General features: G+C 45.6%; 1 protein-coding gene across 1 annotated transcript; it reads left to right on the plus strand.

The window, feature by feature from the left end:
- The first annotated feature begins 16,686 nt into the window (after positions 1–16,686).
- Positions 16,687–18,089, plus strand: LOC122690113 (cancer/testis antigen 1-like). Its single transcript, XM_043897086.1, has 3 exons — positions 16,687–17,094; positions 17,425–17,550; positions 17,755–18,089. Exons 1-3 carry the CDS (start codon positions 16,754–16,756, stop codon positions 17,891–17,893), a joined length of 606 nt encoding a protein of 201 aa, XP_043753021.1. The 5' UTR covers positions 16,687–16,753; the 3' UTR covers positions 17,894–18,089.
- The last annotated feature ends 225 nt before the right edge of the window (positions 18,090–18,314 follow it).

Here is an 18,314-nt window from a genome sequence, read left to right on the forward strand (position 1 = left end):
AAGGCCACAAGACAATATAGATTGTGGCCGTCTGCAGCCCAGAAAAAAAGTTCTTACTGGAAGCCAAATTTACTGGTTCCTTGGTTATGGACGTGTAGCCTCCAAAACTGTGAGGAAACAAGTTTCTCTTCTTTAGTCCTCCCAGTGTCGATCAGCAGAGTGAATCAGTACTTGGTTACAGCATCTGAAGCATACTAATCCAATTGGTTAATACTAGTGAAAAATAAGTCTCTCATCTTTATGACAGGAGCCAGTTTCACAATTGGGAGCCAGGTGCCCGCTGAAGTTAGGTGTCTCCCCTCCCATGGAAACTGGGAGAAAGAGCGTGCTCTCTTGATTAATGTTTACATTCGATAAGTCCTTGAAAAAGACATTTCTGGGTTGTAAATCTGAACGGGAGGCTTTTATGGCCTTTAAAAGAATACTCTTACTTTCAGGGAATTTCCTGGCAGTCCCATGGTTAGGCTTCTGTGCTTCAACTGCAGGGGGTAATGGTTCGATTCCTGGTCAGGGAAGCAAGATCGTGCATGAAGATCATGGTGCAGTGCGTGCATGCGTGCTCAGTCACTCAGTTGTGTCTGACTCTCTGTGACCCTGTGGACTGTAGCCCACCAGGCTCCTCTGTCCATGGGATTCTCCAGGCAAAACTACTGGAGCGGGTTGCCATTTCCTCCTTCATGGTGCAGACAAAACATTAAAAAATGAAAATAAAATTGTATGCATAATTTCGAAGAGAGAGAGAGAAAGAACTTACACGTTTTCTAAAGTAAATGATTTAAGGAAAGGAGGGGACATCTCTCCCCTTATATTCAACAGGGAATACTGAGCCTTAGTTTTAATTTGTGTGCATCCTTACAGTAGCTCTTTCTACAATGTGGCACATCCTGCAAACTTGCTAAACTCCATCATTAGACTACTTATTCTTTTGGAGACTCCATCAGATTTTTCTGTATGGGTGATCATGTCTACAAATAAAGGCAGTTTTTCTTCTTTCTTTCCAATCTGCATGCATGTTATTGCTCCATTTCTCTCACCATGGGTTGGACTGTCCTACTTTTCTTCATGCCTGGTTAATTTAGATTTGCTATCAGGCATTATGATTTTGCCCTGGGTGGTTCTGGTTATTCTTTGTATTCTGAAACATATGCATAAGCTTTGTTCTGGGATGCTGTGAAGTGACTTGGAAACAGTTGGAAGTGTTTCATATTTGCTTTGAAGACTTGCTGTGTGAACAGAGCACCTTTCAGTGTCAGTTCAGTTGCTCAGTCATTTCCGACTCTTTGTGATCCCATGGACTGCAGCACGCCAGTCCTCCCGGTCCATCACCAACCCCTAGAGTTTACCCAACCTCATGTCCATTGAGTCGGTGATGCCATCCAACCATCTCATGCTCTGTTGTACGCTTCTCCTCCTGCCCTCAATCATTCCTAGCATCAGCATCTTTATAAATGAGTCAGCTCTTCATTATCAGGTGGCCAATGTTACAACTTCAATATCAGTCCTTCAAATAAACAGTCAGGACTGATCTCCTTTAGGATGGACTGGTTGGGTCTCCTTGCAGTCCAAGGAACTCTCAAGAGTCTTCTCCAACACTACAGCTCAAAAGCATCAATTCTTCAGCTCTCCGCTTTCTTTATGGTCTGACTCTCACATCCAAACTTGACTACTGGAAAAACCACAGCGTTGACTAAACGGACCTTTGTTGGCAAAGTAATGTCTCTGCTTTTTAATATGCTGTCTAGGTTGGTCATAACTTTCTTTCCAAGGAGTAAGTGTCTTTTAATTTCATGGCTACAGTCACCATCTGCAGTGATTTTGGAGCCCAGAAAAATAAAGCCAACCACTGTTTCCACTCTTTCCCCATCTATTTGACATGAAGAGATGGGGCCCGATGCCATGATCTTAGTTTTCTGAATGTTGAGCTTTAAGCCAACATTTTCACTCTCCTCTTTTTCTTTCATCAAGAGGCTCTTTAGTTCTTCTTCATGCTCTTCCATAAGGGTGATGTCATCTGCATATCTGATGTTATTGATATTTCTCCCAGCAATCTTGATTCCAGCTTGTGCTTCATCCAGCCCAGCGTTTCTCATGATGTACTCTGCATATAAGTTAAATAAGCAGGGTGACAATATACAGCCTTGATGTACTCCTTTTCCTATTTGGAACCAGTCTGTTCTTCCATGTCCAGTTCTAACTGGTGCTTCCTGACATGCATACAGAATTCTCAAGAGGCAGGTTAGGTGGTCTGGTATTCCTATCTCTTTCAGAATTTTTACAGTTTCCTATGATGCACACAGTCAAATTCTTCAGCATAGTCAATAAAGCAGAAGTAAATGTTTTTCTGGAACTCTCTTGCTTTTTCTATGATCCAGTGGATGTTGGCAATGTGGTCTCTGGTTCCTTTGCCTTTTCTAAATCTAGCCTGAACATCTGGAAGTTCATGGTTCATGTATTCCTGAAGCCTGGCTTGGAGAATTTTGAGCATTACTTTGCTAGTGTAAGAGATGAGTGCAAATGTGCAGTAGTTTGAGCATTCTTTGACATTGCCTTTCTTTGGTATTGGAATGAAAACTGACCTTTTCCAGTCTTGTGGCCACTGCTGAGTTTTCCAAATTTGCTGGCAAATTCAGTGCAGCACTTCCACAGCATCATCTTTTAGCATTTGAAATAGCTCAACTGGAATGCCATCACTTCCACTTGCTGGGTTCATACTGATGTTTCCTAAGGCCCACTTGACTTCACATTCCAGGATGTCTGGCTCTAGGTGAGTGATCACACCATCATGATTATGTGGGTAGTGAAGATCGTTTTTGTATAATTCTTCTATGCATTCCTCCCACCTCTTCTTAATATCGTCTTCTTCTCTTAAGTCCATAACATTTCTATACTTTATCGAGACCATCTTTGCATGAACTGTTCCCCTGGTATCTCTAATTTTCTTGAAGAGATCTCTGTTCTTTCCCATTCTATTATTTTCCTGTATTTCTTTGCATTGATCACTAAGGAAGTCTTTATTATCTCTCCTTGCTATGTTTTGCAACCCCGCATTCGAGTAGGTATATATTTCCTTTTCTTCTTTGCTCTTCTCTTCTTTTCACAGCTGTTTTTAAGGCCTCCTCAGACAGCCATTTTGCTTTTTTGCATTTCTTTTTCTTGGGGATGGTCTTGGTCCCTGTCTCCTGTACAATGTCATGAACCTTCGTCCATAGTTCATCAGGCACTCTATCTGATATAGTCCCTTAAATCTATTTCTCACATCCACTGTACAATCATAAGGGATTCTGAATGGTCTCGTGGTTTCCCCCACTTTCTTCAATATCAGTCTGAATTTGGCAATAAGGATTTCATGATGCAAGCTACAGTCAGCTCCCAGTCTTGTTTTTGCTGACTGTATAGAGCTTCTCCATCTTTGACTGTAAAGCATATAATCGATCTGATTTCGGTGTTGGCTTTCTGGCGATGTGCACATTTAGAGTCTTCTCTTGTGTTCTTGGAAGTGGGTGTTTGCTATGACCAGTGTGTTCTCTTTGCAAAACTCTATTAGCCTTTGCCCTGCTTCATTCTGTACTCCAAGGCCAAATTTGCCTGCTACTCCAGGTTTTTCTTGACTTCCTACTTTTACATTCCAGTCACCTATAATGAAAAGGGCATCTTTTTTGGGTGCTAGTTCTAAAAGGTCTCAAAATTCTCCAAGCCAGGCTTCAGGAATACATGAACCGTGAACTTCCAGATGTTCGACCTGGTTTTAGAAAAGGCAGAGGTACCAGATATCACATTGCCAACATCTGCTGGATAATCGAAAAAGCAAGAGAAGTGCAGAAAAACATCTTGTTCTGCTTTATTGACTATGCCAAAGACTTTGACTGTGTGGGTAGCAATAAACTGTGAAAAATTCTGAAAGGGGTGGGAATACCAGACAACCTGACCTGCCTCCTGAGACATCTGTATGCAGGTCAGGAAGCAACAGTTAGAACTGGACATGGAACAACAGACTGTTTCCAAATAAGAAAAGGAGTCTGTCAAGGCTGATTGTCACCCTGCTTAACTTATATGGGGATTAAATCATGAGAAACCCCGGGCTGGAAGAAGCACACGCTGGAATCAAGATTGACGGGAGAAATATCAATAACCTCAGATATGCACATGACACTACCCTTATGGCAGAAAGTGAAGAACTAAAGACCCTCTTGTGAAAGTGAAAGAGGAGAGTGAAAAAGTTGGCTTAAAGCTCAGCATTCATAAAACTAAGATCATGGCATCCAGTCCCATCACTTCATGGCAAATAGATGGGGAAACAGTGGCAGACTTTATTTTGGGGGGCTCCACAATCACTGCAGATGGTGACTGCAGCCATGAAATTAAAAGTCGCTTACTCCTTTCCTTGGAAGGAAAGTTATGACCAACCTAGACAGCATATTAAAAAGCAGAGACATTACTTTGACAACAAAGGTCTGTCTGGTGAAGTCTATGATTTTTCCAGTAGTGATGTATGGATGTGAGAGTTGGACTATAAAGAAAGCTGAGTTCTGAAGAATTGAAGATTTTGAATTGTGGTGGTGTTGCATACTCTTGAGAGTCCCTTGCACTGCAAGGAGGTCCAACCAGTCCTTCCTAAAGGAGATCAGCTCCGAGTGTTCATTGGAATGATTGACATTGAAGCTGAAACTCCCATACTTACTTTGGCCACCTGATGTGAACAGCTGACTCATTTGAAAAGACCATGTCCTGGGAAAGATTGAGGGCAGAAGGAGAAGGTGACAAGAGAGGAGGAGATGGTTGGATGGCATCGCCGACTCAGTCGACATAAGTTTTGGGTAAACCCTGTGATTTGGTGATGGACAGGGAGTACTGGCATGCTGTGGTCCATGGTGTCACAGTGAGTTGGACATGACTCAGCGATTGAAGTGAACTGAAATTAAATGGAAAGATTTTCCACGCACATGGATTGGAAGACTTAATATTGTTAAGATGACAGTACTCACAAAGTGGTCTACAGACAATGCAGTCCTCATCAAAATCTCAACAGCATTTTTTTTTCTTAAATGGAAAAGCTGATCCAAAAATTCATAGGGAACTGCACAGGTCTGCAACTTCCTGGTGCTTTGTTATTCTGCCCCTAACTTCAATACTATGAGGTCCTCCATGTCCCTCTAGGGAGCCTACCTCATTTACTCACAGCTATGTTTTTCCACTTACAAACGAAGAGCTTCCAATCATGCAGACCAGCACAGGTGAGTTTCAAGCAACAGACTCAAAAAACCCAAGCTGTTTGGGGGTGATTTGCAATTACTCGGTTAAGTTGTGAGAAGGCCAAGTGACTCCCTTCACATTGCAGGGGAAGGGAGCAGAGAACCCAGCCGCTACCACTGGGCAAATGGGGCTGTGTGTTCTCTGAGGGCAAACTCTAGGGTTTGAGTAGAGGCTGCCATGAAGCCATCTTTAAGTGTGACTGCAGGACCGACAGTCACTTGTCACGGTCTTAGGTAACCTAGAGCCTGGGAGCCACAACTCCAATCTTGACTTTATCTCCTCCCCACCTAGAAAGAACCTTCCAGTTTCTCTCTGACCTTACTGATAGGGTCCCTTAGTGCATGTAGCCAAAGTGTGGGGTGCCAAGAAAACCCAATTTGGAAAAGGATTCTTAAAGTTACTAAATTACAATTTTGAAGTTGGATTCCAATCCAACTGTGTCTCTGTCATGAATATAAGAGCACAAGTTAATAGAGTGGTTTCCTCACAGTTGCCATGGGGATATCTGAGATTATTTAGAAGATTCAGAGAACCAGAGATCCATGCAAAATGTCACCCACCTAATAGTTCTGTAAGCTTTCCTTTCAGCATTGCAAAAAGGTTTCTTTTCTAAGAGTCTGTCTGTCTGTCTCTGTTTTTCTGTCTTTCTGTCTCTTAATTCTGCCCCCTACCTTCCCTACAGTTTTCTTCAGGTAGTTTCCTCAGAGAGGTCATCCTGCAATCATGCCACATATATTAACTGGTTGAACAAATTTTCAAGAATAAGCCCAGATGGGAATTTAGAATTTGGTAAAGATGACAATTCATTTCAGTGGGGAGATATGGATTATTTAGTAAATGGTATTGCGACACCTGACCAACACTTTGGAGAGAAAATAATGCTAGATTTCTATGTCATTTCTCACCAAATACATTCCCAATAGATTAAAAAATGTGAAGTCCAAAAGTTGTTTTGAATGAAGGTTTTCATAATTTTATAATGGGCAGGGCTGTTCATTGGAAACAAATTTCAGAAAGCATAATGAAAACAAGATCACTTAAACACATTTAAATTGCTTTAACTTGTACACAGAAAAAGACAATGTACAAAGATAAAATGAAAGAATGTGGAGGGTATGTTTTCCAATTATGACCAACATGCGATATTTCAAACCTGTAAAGAGCACTTACCCATCTGAAAAATATTACTGTCCCAAATAAAACACTGATAAACAATATGAATGGGCACTTCTCAATGAAGAGATACCATTGGCCAAAGGCCCTACATATTGTTCAATTATATTAAAATCAAAAGGAAAGTGGACTTTTTATTGAGGTGTGCCTTGAGTGACTAGATGGGCAAAGATGTAAAAGACTGAATTTATTGTGTTTGCAGTGGGATGCATGAAAATGATCACTTTCATACGCAATTGGTTAGCATGTGAATGGATGCAACTTTTTGGGGGGTCAATTTGTTAATATGTATCAAACTATTTAAAGCAGTTTACTCTTTATCCCAACAATTCCTATCCTAGAAAATCTAGTGCCGAAAAACAACTATAGTAGGATATTCATTTTGGTATTGTTCATAATACTAAAAAATGATAAACAGCATGAAGGTCTAGATATACATTTATATATATATATATATCTATATGGTACTGGTTAAAATAGCCATGTCATTTAAATTTGTGGATTTTCATACAGCCTGTTGTGCATACCCTGCCTCCTGTGTGTTTGTATAGAGAAGCTTTAGAAGCACAAACAAGTGTAGCAAGCCATCATAATAAAGTTCCTCCACGAAGGAGAGAAGGCTGCAAGGAGTAGTTGCAGTAGAGCTAAAAGCAGCCGCCAATAGGCCTGCTCCCTCCATGGACGATGCAGATAGGGGAGGTCTCTGGAGCATGAAAGTCAGCTGAGCCAGTGGCCCCCTGACTCCTGGGGTCTGGTGTACACTCTGTGTCTCCCGCATCGTAGGTTTGAAAGGTATCAGAATCCTACAATAAGAGGATGAAAGGTTTGCCAGAACCCGCCCCTACCCCTCGGGTGTCTGTCCCGGCACCTACCTGTTGAGTCCCCAGTGCCGAGTCTACTCAACCACAAGTCTTCTTGTGTCACCTGGGTTTGGCATGATGGGGTCCATGAGCCTGGTCACAGGAGTCAGCTGCTCAGAGCCTGACTAACCCTGTTGGGTGTCACAGACACAGCTGCACTTGGGACCTGGCACAGGAGAAAACCAGGCGCCCCAGACACCCTGATGAGGCTCCTCTTGGATGCATAGCCAGCTTTGCCTCAGACTTCCTCGATTCCACCCTGTGCTTTTCACATGGCTGCCTTCAGGGCCTTATTGCTGAGATGGAGACTCGGAGGTTCAGCCTTGGGAAACCCTGGTCAAGGTCATCTGGAATGCCCAGTTTGCCTGGCTGTTCAGGGAGCACAAGACTGCTCCTGCTCACAGCCCTGACCCTCCAAAAGAGAACTCAAAGCCCCCCAACATGCCACAGGGTGATCAGGGCTAGCTCAGCAGCCCTGGCATATATATGGGCTTCTGTTCTCAGTGCCAGCCCCAACCAGCTCCTCTGTCAGGGAAGGGGTTTGCTCAGTCCCCAGTCCCTGAGGAAACATTGGCTGGCACTCCCGATGCCAGTTAAAGCCCCTGCCCAGGAGCCTTCCTTGCTTTCCTTCCAAGCTCCTCATCACCATGCCAAGAGTCTTCTGTTCTTGGAGCCCCTACAACATCCATCAGTCTCTCTCCTGTAGTGTGCCAGGAAGTGGCTTCTGTCCTACTCCAAGGCTTTTCCATTTCATCAGCCCACCAGGAAAAGAAGGATAAAGGTTATCTTGATTCCAGGGCTGGAAAAAAACTGCCAATACTCACGTTCTCATAGCCAGATGTGCATCCAGCCTCTCTACCTGGTCTCAGGGCTGCCAGTGGAAACCAGCTGTCCTTTTCACCCACCTCTCATCAGGAAGATTCTAAGAACGAACCCAGGAGCACACTGGAGACTTGATCCACTGAAGCAGAGAGCAAAATCTGTGGGCATGAGGCAGGTGAAGGTAGCAAGGAGAGGTCGGGAGTGTTGTTGGAAGAATGAAAACCAAGGACCTTCAGGGACTCCTAGGACCTGGGGAGGGCAATTCTCAGAAGTACTTGTTAGAGACAAATGGTGTAATTGCCCTTCGGAAGGAGAAATGTTTTCCTGTTTCCAGTGTGTTCCTCCCAACCCACAGGGAAGGCAGGGATTTAAAATGGACTATATTTAGAAAAGGTGTTTCCCATTGTAAGCACTGGTTTGAAAAGTCACTGAGAGATCCCTTGGGGCAGGCCCATCCTTTACCATCCAACAAAGAGAGAAAACATCCCTCCTTCTCATATACCTGTTGGTTCAGTGATCATAATTTAGTAACGAAGAAAAAGGAAGCCAGTTGTGTGTTCCTATTTTAGTACAGGACTGTTGCTGTTGTTCAGTCACTGAGCAGTGTCCGACTCTGGGATCCCATGGACTGCAGCACTCCAGGCTTCCCTGTCCTTCACCGTCTCCCAGAATTTGCTCAAACTCATGTCCATTGTGTCAGCGATTCCACCCAACAACCTCATCTTCTGTCATCCCCTTTTCCTCCTGCCCTCAATCTTTGCCAGCATCAGCATCTTTTCCAATGAGTCGGCTGTTCCCATCAGGTAGCCAAAGTATTAGAGCTTTAGTTTCAGCATCAATCCTTCCAATGAATATTCAGAGTTGATTTCCTTTAGGACTGACTGGTTTGATCTCCTTGCTGTCCAAGGAACTCTCAAGAGTCTTCTCCAACACCACGGATCAAATGTGTCAGTTCTTTGGCACTCAGCCTTCTTTATGGTCCCACACTTACATCTGTACATGACTGATGGAAAAACCATAGCTTTCACTATACAGACCTTTGTTGGCAAAGTGATGGCTCTGCCTTTTAATATACTGTCTAGTTTTATCATAGCTTTCCTTCCATGGAGCAAGGGTATTTTAATTTCATGGCTGCAGTTACCATCCACAGTGATTTTGGAGCCCAATAAAATAAAATCTGTAAGTGCTTCCACTTTCCCCCTTCTATTTTCTATGAAGTGATGGGAGGACTGTTCATCCCATACATCCTTTCATCCAGTGGTTCTCAAAGTGGTCCACAGGCTAGCATCTTCAGCATCATTCTATTGAATCTCACTCAGTAACAACAGTGAGTTTTGTGGCATTTTAACTGGTCCCATTCCTGTCCTCTTATCGCCAACTTTGCAGTAGCATTGAAAATCAGCATCTAACTATCCATTTCATGGTGAAAAGGTGAAAGTTAGCAGACTGTGGAGGGAGCAGAGTGGGGTTGGAGAGCCTTCAAAATCCGATTCTGAGACAATCACCATTGTATGATTTATCTGATGGTTCCCTTGTAAGACACCTCTCCGAGACTGTCTTTATTTAAAACAAGTTTGAGCTCGTCCAGTGCAAACAGCCTTTCTTTGGTACGTGGTGAAAATGAAAGTGAAGTGGCTCAGGCGTCTGCAACTTTTTGATACCCCCATGGAATGTATAGTCCATGGGAATCTCCAGGCCAGAATAGTGGAGTGAGTAGCCATTCCCTTATCCAGGGCATCTTCCCAACCAAGGGATCAAACTCAGGTCTCCCGCATTGCAGGTGGATTCTTTACCAGCTGAGCCACAAGGGAAGCCCAAGAATACTGGAGTGGGTAGCCTATCCCTTCTCCAGCAGATATTCCTGACCCAGGAATCGAACTGGGGTCTCCTGAATTGCAGGCAGATTTTTAACCAACTGAACTATGAGGTAAAAGTGTATGTCTCCTCTAAAATTTGGACACAAATGTTCATAGTGTTTTTACTCAAAGTACATGTTCAGACACACAAGACTATGTATTGGATGATCCATTTATATAAAATGCAAACACATCTAGAGTGAAACACATCTAGGTTGCTGCAGGTTGGGTGTAATGGGAAAGGACAACCACAGGGATGATGAGAACATTCTCAGTGTTACTATGGTGCTGATTTCATGGGCAGACACGATTTTCTGAAATCACCAAGGAACACACTTTAAATAGATGTAATTCATTCTATGTGCAGTATTCTTAGCATGGTTGATAAAGAAGCTGCTTCCCATAGGTCTTTGGGAGTTGGGCGACAGGCTGTCCAAGGCTGAAGTGTTGGAGGAATTGATAGAATCAAAATGTTAGGGATATGTTGATGGTCTTTCTACTTTCAGAGAAGTCCTATGAAAGAAAGAGGAACTCGGGCTACAGCGGGTGGTCTCCAAGCAGAGCTAGGAAGGAATGCAGTTCTAACGGTGAGGCTCTCTGCCTGAGACCTGAAACCTTTGGTGATTGAGAGCCCAATAAATCGGAAACCTACAGGTGGAGAAAGCTAACCGCTTCTGACGCTTGAATGCCAACAGTTTGAAGAGGTGGTTTTGAATCAGCCTCCTGAGGAGGAGATGAGACTATACAAGCCAACCAAGCAGTGGAGGCCAACTTAAACGTGTTTCATCTGGATCTAATCACACTATTTCAGATGGCCTCAAGACAGCTGCTAGTCATTGTCAGAGAGGGGCACAGGCCAGTACAGAGACCAGTAAACAAAAGGCTTCAGGCTTAACAACTCTCCAGATTCCCTGATAGCTCAGTTGGTAAAGAATCCACCTGTAATGCAGGAGACCCCAGTTAGATTCCTGGATCAGGGAGATCTGCTGGAGAAGGGATAGGCTACCCACTTCAGTATCCTTGGGTTTTTCTGGTGGCTTAGCAGGTAAAGAATCCATGTGCAGTGTGGGGGACCTGGGTTCGATCCCTGGCTTGGGAAGATACCCTTGAGGGCACTCCAGTTTTCTTGCCTGGAGAATCCCTATGGACAGAGGAGCCTGGTGGGCTACAGTCCGTGGGGTCGCAAAGAGTTGGACATGACTGACCAACTAAGAACAGCACATTAGGAACAATGTGAATAAATTTGCCAATTTAGGGGTGGTCCTAAGATGGTGGAGGAATAGGACGGGGAGACCACTTTATCCCCCACAAATTCATCAAAAGATCATTTGAATGCTGAGCAACTTACTCAAAACAGCTTCTGAACACCAGCAGAGGACACTAGGCACCCAGAAAGGCATCCCATTCTCTTTGAAAGGAGGTAGGACAAAATATAAAAGCCAAAAAGAGAGGCAAAAGAGTTAGAAATGGAGACCCGTCTTGGGGAGGGAGTTGTGAAGGAGGAGAAGTTTCCAAACAACAAGAATCCCTCTCAGTGGCGGGTCTCTGGGGAGTTTTGGAATCTCAGAGGGCAACATAACTGGGAGAAAGAAGAAGAAGAAAAAAAAAAACCAGAAAATATGCACTTAAGCACAACTGTCAGTGGAGAATTCCCCCAGATGCTCACATCCGCCACCAGTGAGTGGGGACTGGACAGGGAGGCACGAACTGTATGCTTAGGGTAAGGACTGGGCCTGAATGCCCTGAGGACAATGTGAGGGAGCTAAAGTGAGATAGCAACCCAAACTGTGAGATAGCCAGAGAGACTTAAAGCAAAAAAAGAGAGAGAGAGAGACAGAGAACTTTCCCAGGAAGAGCTCTGACTTAACGAGCAGTCTGGCCCACTCACAGAACAAAGGACTGAGAGAATATCAGAAGAGAGATAGTAGCTGTGGACTGGCTCCTCACCTGCCAGAGGCAGAGAAGCAGCTGGGTGACAGCCAGAGCCAGAAGGCAAGGGGCAATCTTGGTCCCAGAGATGTCATCCTCCACCAAACTGTGAGTAGGCTCCCAGTTGCTAAGCACGTCTTCCTGGGATCCTGGATGGTTGACATCTGCCAGGGGGGTCACAGCCTGAGATCAGCTCCCCAGAGGAGACATACAGCACACCAGAGACAGTGCTTTCACGGTGCACCCAGAAAAGTGAGTCGCTGGGACCTGGGGGTAATTAAGATGCATGGGCCACCTGGGAGAGTGTGCTCATCAAACACCTGGTTGCCCGAGCTGCTCAAGCCTGGAAAGGGCACAAAACGCATGCCCAACATTGTCTGTGCACTTGGGGAGGGCCTGACAACCTGAACCTGAATGGCTCAGTCCTGGGAAGTACAAGAAATACAGGACCCACTTTGGAGAGCACCCCTGCAGAGCAACCTGGAGCCTGAACAGTGTAGACTGGTAAAGCACAGGCCGTCATGACCTGGGGCAAATGCCGTGTGGTACATAGACTGAGAGCACTCCAGACATGCCAATGCTATTTGTTTGCAGTGTTCTTAAAGAGAAAGGAATACCAGTCCACCTGATCTGCCTCTTGAGAAATCTGTATGCAGGTCAGGAAGCAACAGTTAGAACTAGACATGGAACAACAGACTGGTTCCAAATAGGAAAAAGAGTACGTCAAGGGTGTATATTGTCATCCTGCTTACTTAACTTATATGCACATTACATCATGAGGAATGCTAGGCTGGGTGAAGCACATGCTGGAATCACATTGCCAGGAGAAATAGAAACAACCTCAGATATGCAGATGACACAATACCTATGGCCGAAAGTGAGGAAAAACTAAAGAGCCTCTTGAGGAAAGTGAAAAAGGTGAGTGAAAAAGTCGGCTTAAAACTCAACATTCAGAAAACTAAGAAAAAAAAAGAAAACTAAGATCATGATATCTGATCCCATCACTTCATGGAAAATAGATCGGGAAGCAGTGGAAATAGTGACAAGTTTATTTTCTGCGGGATCAAAATCACTGCAGGTGGTGATTGCAGCCATGAAATTAACAGTCACTTGCTCCTTGGAAGAAAAGTTATGACCAACTTAAACAGCATATTAAAAAACAGAGACACTGCTTTGCCAACAAAGGTCTGTCTAGTCAAGGCTATGGTTTTTCCAATAGTCATGCATGAATGTGAGACTTGGTCCATAAAGAAAGCTGAGCGCTGAAGAACTGATGTTTTTGATGTGTGGTGTTGGAGAAGACTCTTGAGAGTCCTTTGGACTGCAAGGAGAGCCAACCAGTCAGTTCTAAAGGAAATCAATCCTGAATATTCATTGTAAGGACTGATGTTGAAGCTGAAACTCCAATATTTGGACACCTGATGTGAAGAACTGACTCACTTGAAAAGACCCTGATACTGGGAAGGATTGAAGGCAGGAGGGGAAGGGGACGACAGAGGATGAGATGGTTGGATGTCATCACCGACTCAATGGATATGAGTTGAGTAAACTCTGGGAGTTGGTGATGGACAGGGAGGACTGGCGAGCTGCTGTCTATGGCGTCACAAAGAGTCAAAAACGACTGAGCAACTGAACTGAAATGAAATGAACTCCCTCCCCCACAACACAACTGAATAAGTAAACCTAAGTAAGTGATCACTATCGCACCCTTGTGCCAGGGCCTAAATTAGACACGGAAGAGACTTGCAAAGAGAGAAAGCCAAAATAGACAAAAAAGAGGGAACTGCTCTGGAAATGACAGGTACAATAGATTAAAACCCTGTAGTTAGATCGGAAGGGGCCTAAAGTCCTTGAGAAGAAGTATAAACTGGAATAAGGAACTATATGAAACTGAAACTAATCCCACACTGCCTTCAGCAGCTCCAGACCAATTCCTAAATACATTTTTACTATTATCATTTAAAAATTTTTGTCTTTTGAAGTTCTTTATTACTCCTTTAATTTTCATGTTTATAACCAACTATTACCTTGCAACAAAAGACCCTACTTTTTTCTCATTTATTTTTATTAGTTGGAGGCTAATTACTTTACAATATTGTAGTGGTTTTTGTCATACATTGACATGAATCAGCCATGGATTTACATGTATTCCCCATCCCGATCCCCCCTCCCACCTCCCTCTCTACCCGATCCCCCTGGGACTTGCCAGTGCACCAGGCCCGAGCACTTGTCTCATGCATCCAACCTGGGCTGGTGATCTGTTTCACTCTAGATAATATACATGTTTCGATGCTGTTCTCTCGAAACATCCCACCCTCGCCTTCTCCCACAGAGTCCAAAAGTCTGTTCTGTACATCTGTGTCTCTTTACTAATGCATATATGTGGAATTTAGAAAGATGGTGGTGATAACACTAAATGCAAGACAACAAAAGAGACACAGAGATAAAGCACATACATTTGGACTCTATGGGAGGAGGTGAGGGTGGAATGATTGACAGAATAGAATTGAAACATGTATATTACCATATGTGAAATACATCACCAGCCCAGGTTCGATGCATGAGACATAGTGCTCAGGTCCAGTGCACTGGGATGGCCCTGAGGGATGGGATGGGGAAGGAGGAAGGAGTGGGATTCAGGATGTGGGACACATGTACACCAATGGCTGATTCATGTCAATGTATGGCAAAAACCACTACAATATTGTAAATTAATTAGCCTCCAGTTAAAATAAATAAATATTTTAAACAGCCAAAAAAATTGCCAAATTAGATGAAATTAAGAAATTCCTTGAATGACACAAATTCCCAAAACCAACTCAAGAAGAAAGTGAAAACCCTAAATATCCCTAAACCTTTAAAAGATATGGAACAGAAAACTCCAGGCCCATGTGACTTAACTAGTGAATGCTATGAAATACATGAAGGAGAAATATCACCAAGCCATACAAATTATTTCATAAAGTAGAGAAGAGGAAACAATTCTCAAATCATTTTATGAGACCACTGTTACAAAAATACCAAAATGAAATATTAGCAAATTTAATCCAGCTATATATAAAGCATTATGACCAAATGAGATCTATCCCAAGAATGAAAGATTGGTTATACATTAAAAAATATTCAACCAGTGTTATTCATCATATGAAGAAAACACAGGAGAAAAACCATATGACCATTTTGATAGATGCCATAAAAACATTTGACCATATTCAAGAACCACTATGATAAAGAACTCTCCAAAAACTAAGACTACAAACAGACTTTCTTAATCTGATCAAGGTCACCTACAAAACTCCTACAACTAACGTGATAATGGAGGAAAATCTAATCTCTCCACTGGGGGTGGGGAAGGCTGCTGGCCTTGGATTTGCAGGGCCACTGAGAGGCCTATCCAGCCAGGGGGTGAGGATCAAGCGGACTGATTGAAATACCTGCACCCTCCTCGGGCAGTGGCCCTGATCCAGTCACCTCCCATGGTACCAGTGGTTCCCTGGGAGACACACAGCACCTCCCAGGCAGTGGTGCCCCAGCCCCATCATCACCACCGACTGCACTGTGTCTGTTGCCTTGACCCCTTCCAGACACAGAAATAGACTTGCACCCAGCAGGCCAGCAGACACTAGGTCACCCCCCAGTTGAGAGCAGCTGGCACCTCCAGCCCTCTGGAGAGCTGCAAGACTTTGTTCCTGGAGAGGGAAAGCCCGTGAGAATTGTGCCAGCAGAGGCCAAGTGACTAGTGTTATCCTGGGTGGCACTGCCCTTTCAGCAGCCCTTGTGTGCCACTGGTCCGACTGGTGCTTCTGGCAGGCCTGGGGTAAGCCCCCAGCCTGAAGTCCCTGTATTCTGTGTGCCTGCAGCCCCAAGAGGCCCAGCCCCATGCCATCCCCAGTGAGTCCAACAGCAGTCCTTGCTTCCCTCCCCAGGCGAACAAGCACAGCCCACTCCCCATCCCTAGTCTCAGGACTCCAGGACAGGGTCCCTGTCCACTGCCACGCAAAGGCACCTACGCATGAACACAAGCACACGCAGATGCCAATGTGCATGCCTCTGATCCGTCTCTTTCATAAAGACACACATGCCCAGGTGCATGACCCTGTGCACAAGCACACGTACACTCCCATGTGCATGCACCTGACCACACACTCTCTCACACACACATAAACGCACATGTGCTAGCACCTGTGCACAGGCACTCTCTCTCTCTCTCGGGCACACGCACACACAGACATGGACAGGCAGATGGCCATGTGCATACACCTGCCTACAGACACACGAACGCACACGTCAGCTACGTGTGGGACACCAGACGGACAGACCAGGCTATCTTCCAGAAGTCGATGACAAGGACCCGCACTCAGCAGGATGGTCACCTGTGAGCATGGCCAGGTTAGCAGCGGCGCAGACTTGGAGGTGCACAGGGACCGGGGCTCACTTGAAATTTGCAGGCTTGGACCAGAAACAGTCGCACACGTTGAGGAGTGGGGGAGGGTCTGTTGGAGCATGCGCACTGAGGAGCCGCCGCCCCACACACAGAGGCGTCATCGCTAAGCCGTTTACCAGGTTTCTGGCCCGAGTCAGTACTGACTCAGAGGGCCCAGACCACGTAGGTGTGAATCTGCACAGGCACATGGGGGTGACATGGCACACTAACGCACGAAGCTTCAGCAGGGGGCGCCCATTGCCCGAGAGCCTGCAGTCATCGCGGGAACCAATGGTCGGGGGGAACCAATCAGGAGGCAGGACCAGGGTGTGTGTGCACAGGTGCTCTTCCTATGCTGAGCTGCAGGTGGCACTACAGGGCTGGTGTCTGTAGGGACAGATCGGTCTTTCCCGCTGTGGAGAGCGGGAAGGGAGTTCAAGATGGAGCCTGAGGCACACGGTGGAGGAAACATGAGGGCGGCCAATGAAGACGCAGGTGCTGTGGCCTTTGCAGCGGACACAGCACGTGGCAGCCACAGCGTGCCGGGTGGTGCTGGTGGCCAGGATGACCCTGGCGACCCAGCTGGCCCTGGTGATGCCATCATTCATGAAATTCCTGGTGGCGTCGCTGACCTGAATAATCCCAGAGGCCCCGGCGCTGCAGGAGAGTCAGATGGCACAGTCGGTGTCATTCCACAGTTCCCGGGGGCACCCCAAGTTCCAGGGCCTGGTGGAGACGCTGCACCTGGAGCCGGAATTCTGAGTAACCGTCCCCTCCAGTTGTATCCTATTCCAGGAGCCTCGGTGGGCCGGGCGGCTGCGGTGTTCCGGGTGTGGGCTAGGGGTGGTTTGGGGGGTTGCAGGTGGTGGGGCCTAAAGTGTAGGAGGAGGGTACTCTGGAGGGCTGGAGGGTATGTGTCAGGAGTGGTCTGGCTGCCAAGAGAAGGTAGTGAGGAAAAGCAACCTGAAGGGATTCAGAGGGCTGTGTGGTGATATCCAGGGTGTCCGGCGGCGTCCTTGTGGGAGAAAGAGGTTCTCTGTGAGCAGGGAGCCTGACTAACATACAGGCAAAATGACTAGTATGGATGGTGCCTTAACCGTATCTCCACCAGCAGCCTCACTGTGCCTTTCTCATCACACGAGGAGGCAGACAATGCCCGTCACTTCCTGACTCGACGTACTCAACTGCAAGGGCCGATTCGGAAGGAGATTGGTGTTAATGGCCGCATGCTGGTTCTGTCAGTTCTAAAGGGGGCCGGGGGCGGGGGGGGGGGGGTGGGTGGTGCCCAGGGCCAATCTCGGCCAATGAGGAGCCATAATGGTGGGTTAAGCCTAAAGGAGTGTGGTGCCCTGGGTTTGTCGGTGTGCGGGAACAGAGGGAGGACATGCTCCTCTTCCTCCTTCTCGGTGGGAAATTGAATTTCATTTTGTCTCCCTTTTAGCCGATTGACTGCTGAAGACCATGCCCTTCTCCGGAGGTCCATCGCCTTCTGTCTGGACCAGCTTTCCCTGGTGATATGGTCCTTGCAGCACTTTGTGCCCCCCGTTTCTGCTAAGCCTCAGCAGGGAAGAGGGGGTTAAACCCAGCCTGTGTGCCCTAGCCTCAAGTGTCCTTCCCCAGGGCATTGCTTTCTGCAGTAATTTGATCCGGTTTCATCTTGTGTCTGTGCTGCTGCTTGGGGGCTCAGTGGCGTCATAGTTTGGTGATTGTTAACTACATAAAATTGTTTGTTTGGTGATTGTTGACTGCAGAAAATAAAACCGAGCTACTGTGCTGTCTCTGACTTTATTTTTAGCTTCTGCACTTCCTCATTCTGCATTTGGCTTTCAGTTGGAAGGGAGGTTCTGAGATCCAGATATTCAAGGAATACAACATAATTGAAGACAATGTAAGAAGTGGGAGAGTAAGAAAGTTGTATACTGTCATTCAGTATTAATTTTGGAATATTTTCTCATTTTATAGTTATATTAAATATTAAGATAAATTACCAGAGGCCTTCCC

This window comes from Cervus elaphus, chromosome X (genome assembly GCF_910594005.1).
Source record: "Cervus elaphus chromosome X, mCerEla1.1, whole genome shotgun sequence".
In the NCBI taxonomy this organism is placed as follows: domain Eukaryota; kingdom Metazoa; phylum Chordata; class Mammalia; order Artiodactyla; family Cervidae; genus Cervus; species Cervus elaphus.

Bases quoted from the DNA above. Each gene is read 5' to 3' on its own strand.
- LOC122690113 (XM_043897086.1), top strand. From the start codon at position 16,754: ATGGAGCCTGAGGCACACGGTGGAGGAAACATGAGGGCGGCCAATGAA. The intron at 17,095-17,424 runs GTATCCTATTCC...TATCTCCACCAG, and splicing joins AGTAACCGTCCCCTCCAGTT to CAGCCTCACTGTGCCTTTCT. The intron at 17,551-17,754 runs GTCAGTTCTAAA...TCTCCCTTTTAG, and splicing joins AATGGCCGCATGCTGGTTCT to CCGATTGACTGCTGAAGACC.